Source organism: Eulemur rufifrons, chromosome 7 (genome assembly GCF_041146395.1).
Source record: "Eulemur rufifrons isolate Redbay chromosome 7, OSU_ERuf_1, whole genome shotgun sequence".
In the NCBI taxonomy this organism is placed as follows: domain Eukaryota; kingdom Metazoa; phylum Chordata; class Mammalia; order Primates; family Lemuridae; genus Eulemur; species Eulemur rufifrons.
In genome coordinates, this window is record NC_090989.1 from 264,012,986 (window position 1) to 264,031,247 (window position 18,262).

The 18,262-nt window shown below is 44.9% G+C and overlaps 1 protein-coding gene across 2 annotated transcripts in view; it reads right to left on the reverse strand.

Moving 5' to 3' along the window:
• Positions 1 to 2,026: 2,026 nt before the first annotated feature.
• EPB41L4B (erythrocyte membrane protein band 4.1 like 4B) overlaps positions 2,027 to 18,262 on the reverse strand; it is a 133,793-nt gene continuing 117,557 nt past the window's right edge. Inside the window, exons 23-26 of one of the 2 annotated variants that reach the window (XM_069476656.1) lie at positions 14,674 to 14,790; positions 12,389 to 12,457; positions 6,520 to 6,665; positions 2,027 to 4,690 (exon numbers count right to left, since the gene is read on the reverse strand). In XM_069476656.1, the coding sequence (XP_069332757.1) occupies positions 4,621 to 4,690; positions 6,520 to 6,665; positions 12,389 to 12,457; positions 14,674 to 14,790 (402 nt within the window). In that variant the 3' untranslated portion in view covers positions 2,027 to 4,620. The remainder of the gene's footprint in view (positions 4,691 to 6,519; positions 6,666 to 12,388; positions 12,458 to 14,673; positions 14,791 to 18,262) is intronic. The other variant, XM_069476657.1, reaches the window with a different exon arrangement.

Consider the following 18,262-nt stretch of genomic DNA (forward strand, 5'->3'; position numbering starts at 1 on the left):
TACTTTCTTTTTTATTCCCTTCCTTTTAATTACTAAAATTAACAGTAATGGTGCCCAAATATAATAGAAGGCAAATGAAAACCAGGTCATTCCTCTCCTGGTAAATTAGTCTGATAAAAACTCGTGGGCTCTCTGTATTGTTTTGAGGGGAAGGGTGTTGGGAGAGTGTTCGCAAGCACAGCCTAAAATGATGTTTGCAGGTAATCTGTGGATTTCCACTCTCTGCTCATGTTCAAGGACCCAGGGTCCATGGACTCAAAAGAGGCCACAGACAGGCTTCATGGGTGGTGTGAGGACCATATGAAAGTGCAGGAATAATGTTGTGATGTATGGATTTTTCTAGGGGGAAGACCCATAGTTTTCATGGGTCACTCAAAGTCTGTGAGCCTTTTCAGGACCTTAGAATATACTCAGGTTTCCAATTCCCTATAGACTTGGCTGCTTCCATTTCATGAGATTCTCTCCCATTCACTTAAATTGTTTTTTGGGGGGGGGGATTCTTACTCATTGTGTTTTCTAAGATTTAAGTCCTGGAAAGACTGGAGTGAGACCTATTCCCTCAATACACACAGAGACCCTCTGTTCCTTACCAATGCAAGTTTACTGGACTGTCAAGAAATAGTTTGGTTTCCATTTTGAACACATTTTCTGGGGAAGAACTTTGCCTTGAACATTCTGAGACCACTGGCTGAACAAGAGCCGGCTATTCAAATGAGAACTTAGAGATGAACCAGAGTTTAATTTTAGTTTCATTTTTAAAAGAAAGACTGCACCTTTATTTTCTCTCCTCATCAAAGCCATTTCTCTAAAACAACTTTTTTTCTGTTATAAAAATTTGCCCAAATAAGTGCTGTATCTTGGTATCTGACCAGTAACAGATTTGCCCATGCTTCTGACTGCCTAGAATATATAATTTTTCACTTTGGGTTTCATAAGAAATAAAAGCTGTGATTGTGGCATTTCCTCAGAAAGTTAAACACAGAATTGCCATGTGACCCAGCAATTCCCAGAGAATTAAAAATATATGTTCACACAAAAACTTGTACACGAATGTTCATAACAATATTATTCATAATAGCTGAAAAGTAGAAGGAACCCAAGTGTCTATCAACTGATGAATAGATAAACCAAGTGTGGTATATACCTATAATGAGACAGTATTCAGCCATAAAAAGGACTGAAGTTCTGATACATGCTGCAACATGGATGAACCGTGAAAACATTATGTTAAGTGAAAGAAGCCAGTCACAAAAGACTACATATTGTATGATTCCATTTATATGAAATGTCTAGAATAAGGAAATCCATAGACAGAAAGTAGATTAGTGGTTGCCGGGGGTTCCAGGGGTGGGGGTAGGAAATTGGTAGCAACTGCTAACAGTTTGTTTTTGGTGTAATGGAAATGTTCTGGAATTAGATAATGGTATTGTTTGCACACCATGGTGAACACTAAAAACCACCAAACTGTACACTTTAAAATGGTTACAATGGTGAATTTTATTCGACTTTTTTAAAAAGCTGTAATCTTTGAGATGGTGAAAGAAAGATAAATATGATATCAGAATATTCCTGTGCTATTTTGGGAGTATAAAATTCCAGGTGCATATAGGTGAGATCTTCCAAACGCTCTAGGACGTCAAACTTTTCAAACCTAAGAATCTCCTGTGCAGTCTACAATCCATCCATACACCCTGTGGGTTGCAGGATTCCCAGACCCCTGACAGCAACCTTCCATGCCCACCAGGAGTCTGGCCTAGTCTGGAGCCCTAGCCCTGGAATGATTATGTTAACAAGCTGATTTCCGTCCCCCCCACGCCCCCCCACCCCGCCCCGCCCCGGACATAAGGTGTATATTGTGTGACTATGTGGTGCTGTTGTTTTTGTTTCAAATATATTTTAAAAGGTGAAACAATTGTATCAATTCATCTGAGTCCCTACAAATCCACCCCATACAATTTTATCTTCTCAGGTCACAATGCCAAGCACCCATGATACACTTAAGTAGGCAAATAACCAGGACAATTGCTGAAACCATGGAATCCTCTTGATTTTACTGCTTAGAGATGAGCTGCCAAAGATACTGGGTTTTCAAATACAGTAACAGCCAACGTGTTTGTGGTCAGACTTCCAATGACATCAACCTTGGGAATTATCTGTGAACTCAGGGGAAGGTGGGGAAGCAGCAGGAGGCTTAGAGCCTCCTGGAAACATTGGCCAAAAAGCCCATGCACCCCTCCTGGGAAGCCAAGCAAACTGGACACATATGAAATACTTGGTTTCCTGGCTTCCCTGAGAAACCTTCAGCTTTGCCCTGGAGGTTTCCATCAGAAAGCAGGAGGTGGAGAGCAGAAGCCTCAGAAAGCAGGTTAGACAAGGAGGAGGGTGCTGGGTTGGCAAGAGGTGACAGCCCCGTAGTGTACAGGAACACATTTTGTATCAAGTGCACAAGATAAAGAACAGCTAAAGCTGTTTTAAAAGTATAGTGGGGGGACATGGGGGCAAAAGGCCCCAAACACTACAACTGCCCCGGATAGCCCCACTGATAGAACAGACAGCAGTAAAAAACCATCAGGGAGAAGAGCATAATATCCTATAAAAGGCCGAGCCAAACCCTATACATTTTGACAGTTCCTGATGACATCACTGCACCACACCAAGGTACGAAAGGGGCTGATGTTTATAATAATGACCATGATTCATCAAGAAAAGGTTAAATACTCTCCAGGATACTCTGTTTACTAAGGCAGGGAAGTGCGGAATATACCTTAGAAAGATTTCCCTCAAAAAAAATATTAAAATTTTAAAGATTCAGCACTTAAAGGGTTAATCCTTAGTTATCTGAATATTTGCTTACATACCTCATTTTACAACAATGCTAGTAAATGAGGTATTACTTTTTTTATATAGTCATTAGTATCAAATTATTGGCACCATTCAGTTTTAAGGATAGGGACAGGAGAGCAAATTATACAATACAACATAAAAATACAGTCCTGGTACAAATATATGAGATCAATTCCTCTTAACAAGTGGTCATAAGAAATGGATGGACATTTTACACACAAGGAAATACAGTTAGTAAATTATCACATGGAAAAGTGCTCAGCCTTGCTAGCAATTAATGAAATAAAACAACTTTCCAAGAACAGCTATACACACCTATTACACTAGTGAAAATAAATAAAAATGGCAAAACCCAATACTGGCAGAGCTACTGGTAAATAGAAATGCTTATACATTGCTGGTGGCATCATAAATTGTAGAGGGGATTCAAGCATTCGGGAGGAGGGAAGGTTGAACTAGATGACCTTTAAGGTCTTTCCAACCCAAAGATTGGATCTTTCTAGAAAGCATTCTGGCAATATAAAACAAGAGCTATAAAATACTTCATGCTCTTTGACCTTGTAATCCCTCTTTGGAGATATTCCCAAGGGAATAATCCAAAGGAAGAAGCATTTTTTACAAAGACATTCATAGCAGCACTATTTATAAGAGTGAAAAATGAGATACAACCCAAATATCTATTAATAGGGAGAAGTGAGGTCAACCATGTTACATGGATATAAAGACATTTAAACTGGTGAGAGTAGAATTTATGTTGAGAAGAGGAGACAAGTGTTAGGTGGAGAAGTACAACAAAAGAGAATGTACATACTGATCATAGCTATGTAAAAATATGTGCATATTCATTGAGAAAGCTAGGGAAATAACTTAGAGGGATAGTTTGTGGTGGTTAGGGGGGTCCTTTATTCCTGCAAAGTTGTTCAAGTGCATAATAAAAATTTAAAAACACACTTCTTGAAACTATATAAAAAGAGAGCAAAGTTTCTTCTGGTCAAAGTTCTATCAACAGGATATTAATTGATCAACTTTAGAAATAATTTTTCTTTATGGAACACCCAAATGAATCTTCTTGATATTGAATCATTTTAACCTTGTAAGGATTTTTAGACAATTTAAGTATAATTTTCTGCTTTGGGTTCAGTGATAAATTCTATTATATTTGTCCCAAATAATATTGTATCCAATAAGTTCACAAGTTAAATTATATTTCAGGTTAAGCTGAAGTACCTTCGGTTGTGATGATATGTAACTTTCTCTTTTTTAGTTCATCTACTCATGTCTGAATAAAAATGAATGTTAAGGACTTTATAAGAGCTGTGTATTTATCAGTGTAAATGAAAAACCAGCAGTAAAGAATTATTCTCTCATTAAAAATGACTCTTTAACAGTCAAAGCTTGATGCAAGTTTCGATCATACAAAATCACATGGTTGAGATTGATAGCAAAGGATTCCATGCCATATTTACCCCTGTGGTTATTAACAGGTGCACACAGGTACTTCTGAAAAGGAATCCCCGTTTCCCCACCTTTCTTATCCTAGCCTTACCAAACCCTGTCTCAACTACATTGAGTTGTAGAAAAACTCAAATGCTTAGGAGACATAAAATAACTTTTCCAATAAAAGTCAAGCCAGAGGTTGGCTTCAACTAACCACGGAGACCTGGGCAAACAGAGCACACAACATGTGTATGTTGTGCTAAAGTGAGCACACAAAGCCCGAAGAAAGAAAACGGACAGAAGGCACCATGCCATCCTCCAGGCAACAGGGGGAGAATTTCACAGTTCGGTCATCAAAAGTCTTTTCATCATTTTCTCTCTCTCCAGTTCCTGCCGGAGCGTCTCTGCACTAAAAAAGAGTAAGTGATAAAACAGTGAGACAAACCCTCAAAAATCATAGGAGCAGACAGCTTAAGTATCATCTTTCCTGATCTCAGTTACTGACTTTCCTTTTTAGGCTCATAAGGACCCCCTACATTTGCTAGCATTACGATGACCTCAAATTGTCTGCCTATTTATGGGTCTCTCAGTCCCACTAGACTAAGAGTTCCTCAGGAGACTGAATATATGTTAGTCATCTCTAAAACCCCAGAACCTAGCACAGGGTCTGGGGCATGGCAGCCACTCAATAAAAGTCTTTTGAATGAATGGGAAGATGTCCAAGGGTTAGATTTCTTTAAATCGTGCTCTAAACTGGTTTCATATGCACTTATCCCAGAGTTTAATTTGATTAATGTCTGAGGTAATGTCTTAACAAAGAATTCATTACGGTTTTTTTTTTTTTTTTTTTTTTGAGACAGAGTCTCACTCTGTTGCCCAGGCTACAGTGAGTGCCGTGGTGTCAGCCTAGCTCACAGCAACCTCAAACTCCTGAGCTCAAGCGATCCTCCTGTCTCAGCCTCCCGAGTAGCTGGGACTACAGGCATGCGCCACCATGCCCGGCTAATTTTTTCTATATATATTTTTAGCTGTCCATATAATTTCTTTCTATTTTTAGTAGAGGTGGGGTCTCGCTCTTGCTCAGGCTGGTCTCGAACTCCTGAGCTCAAACGATCCGCCCACCTCGGCCTCCCAGAGTGCTAGGATTACAGGCGTGAGCCACCTCGCCCGGCCTCATTACGTTTTAATGAATAAAATCAAAATAAGTAAAATTAGCTGCTTTGAGGGGTTGCCTCTGACTTCTTCGCCCTTGGCTGTCTATGGAACCTGTCTCTACTGTTTAAACACACACACACACACACACACACACACAGGGTAAGTACATATCTTTAAAGGCACAGACCAAGTTTAATATCCTCACTCAGGGTAAAAATCAAAGTTTCTCCTATGGCCAAGAAGGCCCTATACTATCTGGCCCCAACCTGCAACTTCCTGGACCTTCTCTCCTGTCATTCACTCTGCTGTGGCCACAGTGGCTCCTAATCTTCCTTCACCATGCCAGGCACACTCTACCTTAGGAGCCTTAGCACTGGCTATTCCCTCTGCCTAGTACACTCCTTTCCCAGATAGCTGCAGCTTGCTTCCTCAACACCTTCAGTGTTCTGCTTAAAGGCCACCTCAATGAGGCCATCCCAGCACACACTGTTGCCTTTCATGGTTTTATCTTCCTTCCTAGCACTTCTCTCTGTCTGTCTCTCTCTCTCTCTCTCTCTCTCTCTCTCTCACACACACACACAAACACACACACACACTCACTCACTCTCATTTGTTTGTCTATCTCCCTTTCCCCGCATACACTAAATTGTAAACTCCATAAGGGACGGACTTTTATCTGATTTGTTCACCCCAGGTGAGTGCAGCAGCATCATCATAGCTCACTGCAACCTCAAACTCCTGGGCTCAAGTGATCCTCCTGCCTCAGCCTCCCAAGTAGCTGAGACTATAGGTACACCAGGTAATTTTTTCTATTTTTAGTAGAGACTGGATCTTGCTCTTGCTCAGGCTGGTCTCAAACTCCTGAGCTCAAGCGATCCTCCCCCCTGGGCCTCCTAGAGTGTTAGGATTACAGGCGTGAGCCACCGCGTCTAGCCCCTTTGTAGATATTACAATAAATACTGACAGAATAAATAAAAGAACAAATGAAGGTGTTGCAGATGTCACAAACACAACGAACCTGGAGCCTCTGCCTGGTTTCCCTGTCACCAGAGTTTCCTGTCCCTACCTCCTGACCTGACTCACCTGGCTGCCAGAGAAACAGGCTTCCGGGTGGTGTAAATGGTCTGCACTGTGGAGACGGTCTCTGTCAAAGGCCTCAGGGTCGCTGCTGGAATCAGCGGGGAAGACTGGCCAGGACAGCACTGTAATTTACTGTCTCTAAAGTCTGCCTGGAGAGGAAACAGAGAAGAGGAGATCAATCTCAATCTGGGTTTCATTTTCACACTGTCAGCTGCTCCCTGAGCCTTCCTCTAGGGTTCCTGTTATTTTTTAATACTAGCTAAAATCGATTGCCATTTTAAATGATTCTACTTCGTGCCAGACACTATGCTAAGCACTTACATACATTACCTCTTGACAATCCTTTAAGGTAGAGATTATATTTCATCACATCTTAGACACCATCAGTTGTAAGATGCACCATTTTAAGATGCACCATTTTTGCATGTGCCTCGGTGAAAGAAAAATGTGAACATTCAAACTTTGTCAGGCTCGCTATTGTAGTAAACATTCTGATTTCAGAGATGTTAAAAGGTGAAAAATATATACATATACACTAAGAACTGATTTTTGGCGGGTGTGGTGGCTCATGCCTATAATCCTAGAACTCTGGGAGGCCGAGGCGAGAGGATCGCTTGAGCTTAGGAGTTCAAGACCAGCCTCAGCAAGAGCGAGACCCTGTCTCTACTAAAAGTAGAAAAAATTAGCAGGGTATTGTGGCCCATGCCTGTAGTCCCAGCTACTCCGGAGGCTGAGGCAGGAGGATCGCCTGAGCCCAGGAGTTTGAGGTTGCTGTGAGCTAGGCTGAAGCCACGGCACTTTAGCCTGGGCAACAGAGTGAGACTCTGTCTCAAAAAAGAAAAAAAAAAAAGAACTGATTTTATGGGGGGAAATAAAAACCCCAAAACATGAGGCTCAGAGAAGTATTCCACCCAAGGTCACAAAGTGTTAAGCACAGTCTTCAGAACCTGGGTTAGCTGACTCCATGGTTGGTGTTTTTCATCACTGTGGCAGTGGTTTCCAGAGTATGGTCCCCAGACCAGCAGCATCAGTATTATCTTAAAACTTGGTAAAAAAGCAAATTCTCAGGCCCCACACAAGACCTCTGGGACCAGAATGTCTGAGGATAAAGTCCAACATTACAGGTTTTAACAAGACCTCCAGATGATTCTCTGGAGGAATCACAGTAAAGTTTCAGAACTACTGGTCTAGAGTATACTGCCTTATTTGAAGAAGATAGTTTATTGTTGTCATTTTCATTACAAAGAAAATTATGCTTATTACTTTTATATAGAAAGCTTAGAAGGTATATAAAAGTAGATAAATGAAGAAATTCCATAATCCCTTACTGTTGTCATCAATATATTTCTCATAGTATTTTTTCTTTCTTCTTTTTTTTTTTTTTTTGTAGAGACAGGGTTTTCCGCTGACACCCAGGCTGGAGGGCAGTGGCCCAATCATTTCTCACTGCAGCCTTGAACTCCCAGGGGCTCAAGCGACCCTCCAGAGTAGCTGGAACTGCAGTTGCACACCACCACACCTGGCTAATTTTTAAATTTTTTGTAGAGATGGGGTCTCGCTGTGTTGCCCAGGCTGGTCTCAAACTCCTGGCCTCAAACAATCCTCCTGCCTTAACCTCCCAACATGCTGGGATACTAGGTGTGAACCACTGCACCTGGCCCTTGTGGTATTTTTTCTATTCATAGTTTTTGTTTATTTTATATCCTTTTGATAATACCAGCTACATATTTTATAACTTGATTTTTCATGCTAGTTCTTAGTCCTGAACTTGGAGAAATTTATTACGTGACTTTCTAAAAAAGATGCTTCTTAGTGGCTTAGGTGCCACCTCAATGAGGTCATCCCAGCATGCCATACTTGCATTCCAGCATGTCAGCATGTCATACATACAGTGGCATCATACATTTGTCTAGTATGTGATGTTTGCCACAAAGAGCTTTCATAAATGTTGGGCTGTAGTAGCGATGTGTGCTGTTCACCAGATAATTCTAGCTCACCACTTTCCAGGCACAAGGTAGGATCACACTCCTCTGACCCTGTGCGTTGCTTTGGCCAATGAAATGTGGACTGAGGTGCTGTGTTTCATTTCTGTTGAAAGATTTAAGAGCCAGTATATCATTTGTCACTTCTTTTTTTGTTTTCCCCTCTGCCACTGGGACTAGCAACATTCCACATGGAATGCAACTGCTCCACTAGCCTGGGTTCCAGAAACAGGGCAACACAGAGCAGAGCCTTCATGCATCCATAACAGGCATGTAGCATGAGTAGGAAACTCAATGTGCCATTTCAAAGCATGGCTTAGCCTTTCCAGCCTGATACAAGAATAAGAAGGTCTGTTTTGCTTAGTGAAGTGAGTGTGGGTCGGCCTTTTGATGCTATTTTTTATTATTCCTGGAAAAAGAGGGAAATTTGCAAGGATGGTAGAAAGGCAATGGTGGGAAAAGTGCTGGGGCCTTGGCATGAATCAAGGTAGTGGCACCAAACTGTACTAAGTCACTGTGTTCTTCACTGCCATGCACTCCAAGTGAAAACAAAGAAAACACTGGCTTCACTTAAGATGCCCCTGATACAGCAGTAAAAATTACTTACATTATTAAAACTCAGTCCTAAGTTTTGGTTATTTGTTAAATGAGGAGATGAATAAATGAATGAACAAACTTTCACTAGACAAAGCAGGTAACAGAGGGACAGACCCAAATTAGAAAGAAGCACGTGGGACAGAGATCTGGCCGTAGCCAGGCAGAGGCCCTCATCCTAGATGGAACAACCAACATACTCAGCTATTATAGAGACTGAGCTAATTGGCCCAAATACAAAGTAGAAACTGGTCTCAGGATCAAGCAGGGAACCCAGTTGTTAAAAGCAGCCCCAAGGTCAATGCTAGATCAACTGCCAGATCAGCTTTGTGCAGAGTTCCTCAGAGCTGCTAAGCTCCACTGTGACTGAGGCCAGGACAGGTCAAGGCCTATGGAGAGGGAGAGGCTGAATCTGCAGCAATTTCAAGCGTCTTGACCTTGGCCAGAAGCTTGGCCATGACACACAGGAGTGAAAAAATTGGGAGCCTGATGCCCCTGAGTTTGACTTTTGTTACCAGGCAGCTGTGAGTAACTCCCTACTCACGATCTCCCATCTAGCCCTCTCTCCCAAGTTACAGACTTGGCTATCCAGTCATTGTTGGCACATGGATGTTTCAAAGGCATTTCTAATGCATCATGGTCAAAAACTCATTATCCCTCCCAATCCAGTCTTCTCCAAGTTTCCTTATCCCAGTGAATGGACCCACTGTCCAACCACATTCTCCAAGTCAGAAATCTGAGAACCATTCCTGACCTTCCCTCTCCCCCATCCAACCCAATACCTTACCAACCTCTTAAATATCTCCCCCATCGGTGCACTTCGCTCCACCTCCACCAGCAAAACCACTCTGGGCCAAGCTCTCTGCCCTCTCTCCCTTAAACCACAGAGTGGATTGTCCTGAATCCACTCTGCTTGGACCCAACCATTCTCCCACTGTGATCACAGGGATCCTTTCCAAGTGCACCTGCCCTGTCACTGCCCTGCTTAAAGTCCTGCAAAGGCTTCCCGTTGCTCCTAGGATGGAGCTCAGAGTCCTTGCTGTGGTCTACAAGGCCAAGCATGGTCATGCCCCTCCAATGCTTGTCCTTGCGTATGTCCGCTTCCTCCTCTCACTATCCCCCACCCCTGCTGTGCTCTTGGCATTCCAGTCCCCTGGCCTGCTTTTCAGTCCCTTGAATGTGTGATGACCCCGTCTACCCCAGGACTCTGGTTCATGCCGTTCCCTCTGCCTGCTCCAGCTGTCGTCGAGCCACTCTTGCCCAGTTCTTAAAAGTCCCAGTGTGGTTTCTGCCATTGGCTTCCTGCTCCGTCTTGGCCCCCAGCTTTCAGGAAGGGCTTCCCTGAGTGTCTTACAGCATTGCCAAGGCTGGGCAGAAGGCCAGAGTGCCCCACCATGGCCAAATGAGGGAGGTGGAGCCGGAGCTTCTAGCTGGGGAGCTGTGCCCAACACCACCACAGGGAGCCGCGATGAGTGTCAGGGCAATAGCATCTAACATCCTGGCACAGTCCCTGTGTCTCTGCCCTCTCATTCTTAAAAGGCAGGTGCTGGAAGCAGCTCATGGCCCTAGAAATGGATTGTTCCAGGAACCTGTTTTTTTCCTCTGCCTGGCCTGCTGGACACCTTCCCACTTCTGTTCATCCTGTGAAACTTGAATCAGCCACTGCTCACTCCCTCCCTCTCCACGTGTCTGCAGCCAGGCCGGGTAGTAACCATCATCCAGCTCATGAGCTGGAGCTACCCCTAGACCACCCACAGCCCACTTTGCAGATGCCCCAGATAACACAGAAACCCTTTGGAAGGAGCCTCAGGGATGGTACAGTTCTAGGAATTGCAAACTCTGCTTCCTGGGAGAAGGAGAGGGTGAGAGGAAGGAGGGGGGACCCTGGACTCCCCACTTTGGCTCAATATCTGGTGGGTTTGTGCAGAAGCTTTCCTTTAAAGAATGAGTCAAGCAGCTAAAAAGAAGCATGACAATCATCAAACTCTCATTTTGCAGGTGATGAAACTACACTACTTAAATGTTTAAAAGTATTCAGACGTTTGGCAGAATTTAACTAAGCTGCCCAGTGACACCCAGAGGTGTGGTAACAAGAAGCCAGTTGTCAGGACTACCTGTTCTTGCTCCTGACACCACCCTGCCCCTCCAGGGCTGAGAAACAACACTCTAACCGACATCTAGGGGGTGCTCTGTGGTTGGTAAAAACACTTTCAAACGCTTGGTCTCTTGATCTTTGCCTCAACGGGATATGACGAGGATATTCTTATTATTATTTCCACTTTATTATTTTTTTATTTTTTATCTTTTTTGAGACAGAGTCTCGCTCTGTGGCGTCAGCCTAGCTCACAGCAAACTCAAACTCCTGGGCTTAAGCAATCCTTCTGCCTCAGCCTCCAGAGTAGCTGGGACTACAGGCATGCGCCACCATGCCCGGCTAATTTTTTTCTCTATATATGTTTAGCTGTCCAGATCATTTCTTTCTATTTTTAGTAGAAATGGGGGTCTCACTCTTGCTCAGGCTGGTCTCAAACTCCTGACCTCGAGCAATCCTCCCGCCTGGGCCTCCCAGAGTGCTAGGATTACAGGCGTGAGCCACCGCGCCCAGCCTGTTATTTCCACTTTAAATAAGAGAAGGCTGGTGCTCAGGGTGGGAAAGTGACTTATCTAAGATCACACCATTATCAAGAGCCAACCGGAGAGAACTGAAAACAGATGTTCACCCACCAATAAGTGAAGAGAAAAATTGCAGTCTACACATACAATGGAATATTATTCAATTACAAAAAGAAATGAAGTACTGATACATACATCCATGTGGATGAACCTCAAAAACATGCTAAGTGCAAGAAGCCAGTCACAAAAGGTCACATATTGTTTGATCCCGTTTATATGAAATATTCAGACTAGGTAAATCTGTAGAGAGAGAATGCAGATTGGTGGTTCCCAGTGGGCAGAGGCAAGGGGGAAATGGGGAGTAATTGCTTAATGGGCATAGGGTTTTCTTTGGGGGCGATAAAAATGTATTAGAACAAATAGAGGTGGTCATTGCACAACAGTATGAATTTGCTAAATGTCACTGAATTGTCACTTTAAAATGATTAATTTTATGTAAATCTCACCTTAATAAAATAAAATAAATAAAAGAGGCAATCCCAAATCTAAGCTCCTTCCCAACCTCACAGAGTTCAACAGCGACCAAAAACAGCTGTCGCCATTGTTGTCTGGCATCTCACAGGAAAGCACACCACATGGAAGCAATGTTTTAAAATGCAGATCTGGTTTCTGGATCTACTTACGGTAAACTGTGGTCCTGTGGTAAAAGGATCAGGAAACGGGTTCATTGGATCAGCTGGGAATGTTTTTATCTTCAAAAAAGAGAAAGACAAGGGGGTTACCTTCAGATTAGAAAACAAAGTTTTGAATCTTTGGCAGAGCACCTTTAAAACTGAAGGATCAGGGGAGCCCCCCCCATCTCCCGGCTGGAGCCTTCATCACTTTGTGGGGACCACAAAGGGTCCCTCAGGAGTGTCGGCTGGCATTTCTATCACGTGCCTAGCGCTGACCTGTAGGGCTGGGCCCAGCAGGGATGACAGGCTGGAGTCAAAGACCTGACACTTGCCTGGCCCTGGAGCTCCCCTCACTGGGTCTGCTTGGGCCTTCTAGGCATGCTGGGTCCTACACATGACCCTCAAAAGGCCACTATGAGGGTGGATAATAAGAGAAGCCACAGGTGCTTGGGGTGGCTTCTAACGGCTTCTCTATAGCTGTGGGGAATGGCCGAGAGGCTGCCGAGAGATCACGTGCTGGGACACAGTCTCTCACACGGTACCAGGGGGCTGGGATAATTAAGCCAGAAAGTATTCCCTGTCTAATCACTTGAGTTGTTGCACTCCCTGTACACTTTGGGCAACAGAGGGAGACCACAGGGAAACCATGGAGGTATGTGAGAATCCTGCCACCGTGGCCCTTGGGAACAGAAGGCACAGTGCACGGAGCTGGGGGTAACTACAGCACAGGGTTATTCTAAAAGAGGTTGGATGCACAGCCTGCTCAGGTAGTGGTGGCCAGAAGACCCTTGGCTTGCATTTCTTTCTCTTTGGTCATTTTGTCTTTGGCCTCCTGGAGGCCTTGGTAATGGGGGACTTATTTCTTCAATCCTGCCTAGGGTACGCCAGCAGGCCCAGGGGCTCAATGACTCTGGCACTAGCTTTGTCTGCAGTCCCCAGGTACAGAAGCTGCCTGCACACCTACTGGCGAGTCTGCACTGTATCGCCTGCTGGCAGAGGGTGGCAGTCAAGACACCAAAGCCATCACTGCCCAGTGGCAGCAGCCTTTATGTCTCTCAGGGTCTTGCCTATGGACCCTGGGAGAGCTACTCAATGCTCTTGAGCAGCTCTAATGGGAGGGTAAAAACACATTGGCCCAGACCCGAATTGGCTGAGGTTTTCTAAATGGGCGGAGCAGGTCTCAACCCGTGGGGATAACAATGTCCTTATAATGCACACTGAGATGCCCAGCCTGAGCCTGCTCCTGTTCCCCAAAATCTCTTCCATCTCTTTAAACATCTCAAAATTGCCAGAATACAGATAAGACTCAGACCACCATGGAGAAGAGGAGAAACATAGTTTATTATTGCCATTAAAGAAAAGTAAAAGCAACCCCAAAGAATTATTTTATACCTGCTGTAAACAAAATATATTCCCACAGTTATACTCTGTGTCGCTCAAGCTATGGCAAAGCATATTCACTCTCTTCTGACGGCACTGTCAGCACCACCACTTTAGAAAGGGAGTAAGAGCCAAAGTCACTGTATTTAATACAGCAGGGTCTAGCCTAAGAAAATAAAATACCTGATGCAAAAAGCTATATGCGTTCTCTGGAATAGAGACAGACCGGAAACAAAGCACATGCCCTGCAGTAAAGAATTTGTTAGTAAATGGTAGACCATTCACTTAATGGAATAAAAACAGTCACAGAATATGGCAACAAGAACAGGATAGAAACAACACAGCATTAAGTGAAAAGGGAAAAACAAGAGATGATATGGCTACTATGATTTAAGTGAGTAAAATTATGAAGGCTATGAATAAATAGAAGGAACCATGCAAAAAAAAAAAAAAAAGAAATTGTGCTAGGTTGGGATTACAGGTGATTCCTTTCACGTTGTTATGAATAGGTAGCCCTGCTATTATATCGTTAGCTTGATAAATGGCAGGAGAAGACAAATTTAAAAATGTTTGTTTTTAATAGCAATGCAATTTAAGAGTCCACCTGGTGAGTACCAAAGCATATATTTCTCTCTGGGAAAAGCATCTATGATCATCAAAATTCTAGGAAAACAAACTCTTCCTAGGTCTTGAGACCTAGAGGTAAAGGGGTGGGACCACAGCCGAGTGGCCCAATTTGACCAGAGCCGGCTAGACTCCAAACTCTCCACCCATCCTGGAGTGAGAGCACCTGTCAGCCAGCCGTTCTGAGGTCTGGCACTTCTGCATGCTCATCCGGGCCTCCGCCTCGCCTGGTGGGCTCCTGCCCACCTCACCTCTCCTGGCCAGGCCCCTTTCCCTGCCAGGGTACCTACCAGCCTCGTTTTGATTGGAGGGTACATGCAAACTCCAGTGGTCTCTTCCTTCATGGGGAGAGAGAGTGGAGGAGAACAGCGAGAGTGGGCACAGTGGGGGTTGCTGGCGGGCTCTGCCTGCTCACGAGGAGAGGAGGGAAGGGGAGGAGGAGGCGAGAGAGGGGGAGGAGGAAGAGGAGATAAGGGAGGGGAAAGGAGAGAAAGAACAGTGCAAGACGGATCTGGCAATTCCAGACTATTCTCAAGCCAGCCTCACCCACAGCCTGCTTCTAGCCTCTGGCCAACTGGCTCCTGGTCCAGCCCTCCCCCCTCCTCTCTCAGCCCTCCTCTCTGGCTCTGGTCTGTCTTCTCCACTGTCTGAGCAGAATGACATGCCAAGATCCCATTCCCAGGACTGGTAGGTAGAGGCCGTCCCCTGTGCCAACTACGCAGGACAGGTAGTGGCTTCCTGGCACGCTGTGGAGGGTTCTGAAGCATTGCCCAGGCCAAGCCAGAAAGACAGCGGTGATGAATTAGTGATGTCAGCCATGGGACTGATGTGAGCGGTGCACACACTTGAGCGCTCTCCTCCCATGCCCGGTGCCCTTCCGCACTCTGCTAAAGAAGGGCACGCATTACGGTGTGTAGGGGAGTGATGCCCAACAGACAGCACCAGGAAAGAAACATACTGGGGAGACGAACATGTAGCTTAGGATTTCATCTGTCTTGGCTCTTTGTTATATGTTTTCAAAAAACAGACTGGCCCGGACCCACCTCCCACACCCCTGGGCCCAGGCCTTGGCACCTTGTATTGGCACTAGGGCACCCTGCTGCTTAGCTGGAAAATACCAAGCATTGTGAGAAAAGCGCCACATCATTTGGGATACACTGGGATCCCCACCCTGGCCCTGAAGAGCGCCATGCGCTTGCTTAGCGAAGGTCCGACCGCTCATAGTGGTGAGGATGAGGATGGTGGACAGAGGATGCTTGATGTTAGGAGAGCGAGCTGCTGACAGGGGTCAGGGAGGGAACATTCACTCCAGAGAACAAATACACACATCTTTTAGCTTAACAGAGTTTCCTTAAATAGTTGCTATCATCCTGCAGGGAAGAACAAAATGCAGCCCCTGGGTAAGTTTCATTGAAAAATGATCAAGAAAATTGCAGGCCTCTTTGCCTCCTTCAGATTGATCTAACTCTGCCCTCTTTATAATCTCGCAGTCCTGGACAATTTCCAAAGGGCTTTTACAACCATTTTCTCACAATGGTCTTCACAACAGCCTTGTTTTGCTATTCAAATCTGGGAGATGCAGAAATTGCATTTCCAAAGTCTAAATCCATGGTTCTAGACTCTCTTGTTGACTGTTTCTAAATCCATTCTTCAGAGATCAGTGAATCCATATTAGTCACCTGCAGTTAAGTTTCACCAGCCTCCTTAAAATCCTCCCACTGCTCTCTGTGGTCCTCAGGATAAATCCTGCGTGCTCCAAGGTAGTGTGTGAAGCTCCTCCACCCACCCACCTACCAGGGTCAGTTCCTACCAGTGCCCCGGAATATCCATGCTCTAGCCAGAACCAGCCACACTGGGGACCCCAGGGCAGTGGGCCTTTGCCCTTGTTTATAACAGCAGGCACTCAAGTTATGTTTTTTGAAGAAAATAAAAACTGGCATAAATGACCCAGAAACATGGCCATACTGCCCAGAGGCCAAAATGTGTACTGGCTAGCAGGGCCTTAATTGCAGAACATAGTAAGTGGCTTAAGGCTTTGCCCAGCATTGGACTTCCATGGTAAAGACATGTTGATCCATCACGCAAGCATTTCTGACCTTTCTACATATGCATCTGGTTGAACCTAAACAAAAGGACATCCCTGGGGCTCCCACACTCTGGACTTTTGGTAAGTGAGAAGGAAATAAGATAACACATGGAATAGGAGATTATTTTGAAATACCGTTTTATTCTCTCTCCTGGTACTTCCTTCCCTCCTTGGGTCCCTTCCACATCCAGGCAGCTACACGCTTCTATATATACTTGGCTTTTGAGTTCAAAATCTGACTCTTAGGGGAAGAGAAAGATTCTTGGCACAGATAAATGAGGAGGAAAATGTATAAGGCTTCTTCGTCATCCAGATAAGAAAGGAGATTACCAGTCTGGAGAGAGGGGAGAAGAGTCAGAGGGAAAGGGAGGAGGGGCAGGCAAGAGTGAGTGCTGAGCGAAGGGGCTCTATGTACTTCTCTCCATGGGCTGAGGCTGGGAACACACATTAAAGAGCAGCGGGGACCAGAGCTGAGGAGGTGGCAGGCCCCAGAATGGTCCCAGGACAGAATGGTGTCCAACAGGAAGGGATTCACACATCCCACCCAGCAGGACAGTGATGTCCACCCACCCAAAAGGGCCATGAAAGAAGCAGAGAGTGTTCTGGATGTATCAGCAAACAGATGATATCATGGACCAAACAGGCTTCTCTCCACCTCCCTGTGCTCTGGGCAACAGATGAAACCACAGGGAGACAGAAGGGGCACCATGATTTGACTTGAGATTAAGCTTTAGCGCTGCTGGTAGAATAAGGTTCAAAATGAAAACTAAGTTATTGAGCCAGATGGGAACTCATTTCTTCTTTCTATGCCCTACACAGGCTTCCTTTGGCCAGACCCTTGTCCTCCCTGACACATGAACTCTTGACTAACACGCCATGGCCAGAAGAGACCTGGGTTTCGATTGGCTCTGCTTTGCAGTTGGGTGAAGTACAGGGATCAGAGAGTGGCAGACCCACAAGAGAGAGTCAGGAACACAGAAGGCATAGGTGTTTACGGGCTGTGTCACCTGGGGAGGGAAGCTGGCATGGCAGACCTGGAGAGGGGCGTAGGACTCTGCACTCCTTTCCTAGGGCCAACTTTACTAAGGCATAAAGCTACCCTCCCTGAACTTCCCTTGCTCAATCAACACCAATACCCCGTGCACCTGCTCACACTCACACCCCAAAGAAAATTCCAGATGGAAAGCGGGTGCTGTCTTGACTCACTTGACTCACTTGCCTCCTTTCCTTCCCACCCTCACGCCCCACCTCTCACATCCCAGGCAGAAACTCAGACCTGATCGTGAACTCTGCTGCAGAATCCGGGAACGAGAAGATGTCAAGCTGCAAAGGTTGCAAGGCTTAAGACTGCAAATCGAGCTATCTCATAAAAGAGTTGGAGATTAAAGAAGAAAAGGTTTGGGAAAAGGAGGGAAAAATGCTGCAAGAGCAAAGTTGAAAAGAGTGTTTTCATGGAGAGTTAGCGAATGAACGTCCTTGGAATCAGGCACGATGCAAGAGAATGAAAACGGAGGCAAAAGGAGATTCAACATGTATTACCAGGAGGTGTTAGTTTAATTTTCTTTAATGTGTTTTTGAGAGATGCCAGTTCAAGATTGAACCTTTATATTACTCTTTGGGGTTTTTTTTATTAATATAATTCTATTGGCTCTTTGTGCTCCTTTGAAAACCACTCCACACAGAGACTGGGCCACAAGGGCAGCACTAGGTCTGATAGTGACTTGGTGGAACCTTGCTGAATGAAGTCAAGAAAACCTGGTCCTGTTCCTCTCTCTCCAGTGCCCTGTCCTTCC